The sequence below is a fragment of the Lutjanus erythropterus genome, chromosome 23 (genome assembly GCF_056507025.1).
Source record: "Lutjanus erythropterus isolate fLutEry1 chromosome 23, fLutEry1.hap2, whole genome shotgun sequence".
NCBI classification, from domain to species: Eukaryota; Metazoa; Chordata; class Actinopteri; order Lutjaniformes; family Lutjanidae; genus Lutjanus; species Lutjanus erythropterus.
The window spans coordinates 45001-50000 of record NC_139339.1 but is presented as its reverse complement, the minus strand read 5'-3'; the positions used below and the strand labels follow the sequence as shown (position 1 = coordinate 50000).

Below are 5000 nucleotides of genomic sequence, written 5' to 3'. Positions count from 1 at the left end.
TACACTCTATTATCTATCTACTATAATAATAATACATCAAACTCAAATATGTCTGAACATACACAATACTGTCAGATGTAATGCTGACACCTTTTCATTTCTTCTACTAATGGTTTGTATTACACAGCGGTATTTGGAAAATGCTCCGACTGGGGACTCCGTCTTTCTACTGGGGGACTTCAATGCCCACATGGGTGGCAACAGTGTTACCTGGAGGGGCGTGACTGGGAGGAACGGCCCCTCCCATCTGAACCCGACAGGTGTTCTGTTATTCAGTTTCTGTGCTTGTCACAGTTTGTCCATAATGAACGCCATGTTCAAGTATAAGGGTGTCCATCAGTGCACGTGACACAGGGACGCTCTAGATCGGAGGTCAGTGATCGACTTTGTGGTTGTGTCATTTGATCTTCAGCTGTATGTCTTGGACAGTGAAGAGAGGGGCTGAGCTGTCAGCTGATCACCACCTGGTGGTGAGTTGGATCCGCTGGTGGCAGAGGAAGCTGGAGAGACTTGGCAGGTCCAAATGTATTATGAGGGTCTGTTGGGAACATCTGGTGGAACCCTCTGTCAGAGGGGTTTTCAACTCTCACCTCCGGGAGAACTTTGACCAGATCCTGAGGGAGGCCGGAGACATTGAGTAGGAATGGACCATGTTCTCCGCCTCCATTGTTGACGCGGCTGTTCAGAGCTGCGGAGGTAAAGGATGCCGTCGGGCTGAAGAAGGAGTCTGGTTGGCTCGTGGGACTCCTGAGGCAGCTGACACGTACCGGCAGGCCAAACGTGCTGCGGCCCAGCCGATTGTGGAAGCAAAAACGCAGGTATGGGAAAAGTTCAGGGGGCCATGGAGGAGGACTACCGGTCAGCCTCGAAGAGATTCTGGCAAACCGTTCGGCACTTTAGAAGGGGGAAGCAGTGTCCTGCCAAGTGGTGGTGGGGAGCAGAAGGAAGGTCTGGACCAGGCGGAGAAGTTGGGACCAGGTGAGCAGTCAGGACAGGTAGACAAGCAAACAAAGGATGAGCAAGAGGTGTGTAGAAACCAGGCGAGGGATCAAAGAGCCAACAGGTCGGTAGCAGGAGAACACACAGAGGGCTTCGTGTGGCGTCTCCCAAACAGTCTCTGAGGAACAACGAGCAGCAGACGGAAAGACTCGCGCTGAAGTGTTGTTGTGGAGAAACACCACACAGCTACAGGCAGACAGAAACCAGAGACGCTGAGGCAGAACTCATTCATCACGTCCAGCTCAACGCCTGAGGCTCCTGAAACCCAGATCAAACTGTCAAACTAGGCAAAGTCGATCAATATTTTGTTACTGCATGGCATATTTCTCACCGCAAATGTTGCCAGAAACATACTTTAGTAACTGTTTGGCTGTAATAAGAGAACGTTGGGGTCCGAATGGCTGCCACTTTGTGCACTGCTTGGACATGAACCAAGCGCTGCTACATTACGTTTTGTTGTTCTGATTGGCTTTAAGTCTGTCCAGCTGCATTAATAACACCCCTTTGACAGAGAGGAGTCTGGTGGGTGAAATGACGTCCATGATCAGTGAAAACAGTCTGACATGTGGACTCGTCAGACCACAGGACACTTGTCCTCTTTGCGTCCGTCCGTCTCAGATGAGCTCTGGTCCAGAGACGTCTGCAGCGTCTCTGGATGTTGTTGATGTCTTTGTCTTTGAGTCTGAACTTACATTTGTAGACGCAGAGACAAACTGAGTTTACTGACAACGGTTTTCCTTGAGACTCTTTTCCTGAGCAGTTTTTCACAAAGTGGTGAACCTTTGCTCCATCATCATACAGTCTTTGAAATAAAGGTTCCAAAAGGTTCTTTGTGATAGGCTGTGTTTGTACCAGAACCATTTGATTCTGAAAAATCTTTTTTTGAAGAAAAGGTTTGATAAGAGTTCTTCATAAGGGTTCCTTCAAGAAGAACTCTTTCATCAAGGGTTCTTTGTGCCATAATATAAATTAATTCTTGGTAGAACCCCCTGGGTTAGAAAAGGTTCTAAGAAAAATCTAAGTGTGTTCTAGATGAAAACCTATGAAATATAAATGGATTATTGTAGAACCCCCCTAAATACATTTTAGATAAAACCCTTTTAAGATAAAAGGGTCCTTGCAGAACCCCATCAGAGAGTCATAGATAGAAGTCTTAGCACTAGAACCTCCTGGAAATAAGGGTTTGTGTTAGCAAATGTTCTTGATATAACCTCCATAGAGAGTTCTGGGTGGAACCATCACACCATAGACAGGTTCTCTGTAGGAACTCTCATAGGGAGTTCTGGGTGAAAGCTTTCACAGATGGTATAATGGCATAATCTTTACATTTCATTCTAGGTAGAACCTCTGAAAGGAGTCTAAGTCGAACCTTTATGAAGGAACCAAAAAAGGTTCTGTTGCCTATGGACCTTCATCTCTCCGAGTGTACAGAGGACGGAGAACATGAGTGCTGGTGACAGGAAGAAAAATAAAGACTCTCTGTGAGTGACCTGTATGTCTCCACACACCTGTCCGGTGTTTTGGGCTTTAGTGGCCACCGTAGAAGGTGAATGTGAGCATTTTCCTAAACTGCAGCTGGCAGGCAGTAAAATCACGGCTGTACATTGTGTTGAACACAGCTGATGTTCTAACAGTGAAGTCCAGCTGTAACATTATGAACAGTCTGTTTGCTACAGTAAGAACATTCTGATGTGTTCTCACTGCTGCTCTCTCTCTCTCTGTCTGTCAAATGCTCACTCGCCCAGTGTGCAGCCGACCATGACAGGAGGGGGAGGGGCCTGTGTGTATGTGTGTGTGTCTCTCTGTCTCTGTCAGTAGAGTCCAGAGGACGGACGCTCGCTTCTTCTTTCAGAGATTCATTTCTTTCCTTCCTCTGTTGTTTCCCATTTGTCTGTTTCTTTCTTCTCTTCTCTCCTGTGGACAGACGGACGCTCTTCATCATCACCATCATCTTCATCATCACCATCATCATCATCACCTCCGTCACCTCCACCACCTCCATCCTCCTCAGAATCCAGCGGTGGGACCGTGTCGGACCAACGATGGGATGATAGAGACAACAAAAAGTTGTAGTGTGTGTGTGTGTGTGTGTGTGTGTGTGTGTGTGTGTGTGTGTGTGTGTTATTTGATTGGCTGACTGATTGAAATCCAGTGAGTCTGAAAGTTAACATCCCACTCATGAATTCTTTCCATCGTCACCATTGCGACCAGCGACCTTGGCAGCAGTGGCGGTTTCCACCTAATGTTTTGAGACTCTAAAGCGAAGCTCGTTACAATAGTGACCAGGATGCAGGTGTCCATAGCATGTAACGTAGGTGGGGGAGGTGGCGGCGGCGGCGGGTCAAGCGACCACCCGCTGAAGGAGCGGAGGGTGACATTGAACACCAGCAACACCCCTGCCTGTCAGTCAAAGGTCAGGGCTGAGCCGTCAAACAGGCAAACCCTGCTAGGCCACGCCCACATGAAGGAGGCCCTCGGTCGTCATAGCAACATGAAGTACAGGTGAGCAAGAGAGTGAGAGTGATACAGTGAGACGATCACATGATCACACAGGTGCAGCGAGTTGACTCAGGGTCTTGTTTCATGTGTGTTACAGTGTGTGTGTTTTCCATTGGAGGGTGAGCACGGAAACAAATCGATCAGAGCTATTGATTGGCTTTCATGTATTGATTACATATTGATGATAGATGCATCTGTTAAACCTGATCAAGTACTGTGGATGCAGTTTGAATATTGATGACTTGGGTTAAATATTCATGGTCTGAACTCAGATATTGATACTCAAGTAGTGTTGTTTTTGGCAGCCTGTTTTAATTTTAGTTTTAGTCTAGTCTTTGTGTCAAACTGTCATTTTAGTTTTTATTAGTTTTAGTCACCTTCATACTCTTTTTTGTCTAGTCAAGTTTTAGTCGACTAAAAGTCTGAGCATTTTAGTCTTATTTTAGTCAGTATAACACATGACTATTTTCGTCTAGTTTTAGTCGATGAAAACTGATGACATTTTAGTCTAGTTTTAGTCAATGAAAATTGTATTTTACTCTCTTTTTAGTATTCTAATTCTATTTAATCCAATCAGTATAGCAGGGGTATTCAACTAAAATTCAAAGAGGTCCAGTTAGAGAAAATTTCCTAAAGCAAAGGTCCAAAACATCATAATGTCTAACTTAGTAACTAAGTAAAAACACTAATACCAGAATGTAAAAATACCTAAGTAAAGAATGTGAGTATTTTTTCCATCACAGCAGGTCAGTGATCAGTGAATAGTGTTTTATTTATGGCGGCCCGCCACATTAAAAACATCGACACCGAGACATGATTTTCTATTTTTTTGAGCTGCGCACCTTTTTCGGTCGTGTCTAGAAGGTAACTCTTTATTTGCACAACTCTCGCGAGTTATTTCTAGTAAAATAATCAAATTCGCGCGATCTTTCGCGGGTCTAGGGTTCCCTTCTAGACACGACCCTCTGTCTCTGTCAAACTACAGACAGCAGACTGTCTTTAAACAGCACGATGTTTCACTCTGCAGTGTTTCACACAAACACTTTATTTGTGTGGACATCCAGGTTTGGTTTGTCACCAACTTTGTCATTTTTATTTTTTTAGTCAGTCCGAGAGGACGATGGTATCAGTGATTGATTAGTGATCAGTCTGTCCTCCTCTCCTCCCTCACCTGTTCACTCTGCTGTGAGAGGATCTGAAAGTTTCTGACAGAGAAACACAGACTCTCCTGTTTTACGTTTAGGCCTCTTTATACAGCTGTTTAATGTTATAAGAGCATCTGGTTGGTGATGATGTCATTAACCATCACGTTAGTTTGTGTTGTCATTAGCAACAGTCTCCTCCACACGCAGCTTCTCTGCAGTTGGTCTGTGTGTTTCCTGATCAGATAAACCAGCGACGGAAACACTAGAAAAGTTGCGCCAGTTAAAATAGAAGCGTTTTTAAAATCTCTTAATAATTTATTGGTTATAAGTCCGGGTCCGTATAGGACGGCGTCTGGG

General features: G+C 44.9%; 1 protein-coding gene across 1 annotated transcript in view; it reads left to right on the top strand.

The window, feature by feature from the left end:
• The first annotated feature begins 2824 nt into the window (after positions 1-2824).
• Positions 2825-5000, top strand: part of LOC146305068 (voltage-gated potassium channel subunit beta-3-like) — a 32388-nt gene continuing 30212 nt past the window's right edge. Inside the window, exon 1 of the mRNA XM_084712528.1 lies at positions 2825-3501. Coding sequence (XP_084568654.1) covers positions 3287-3501 — 215 coding nt within the window. The 5' untranslated portion in view covers positions 2825-3286. The remainder of the gene's footprint in view (positions 3502-5000) is intronic.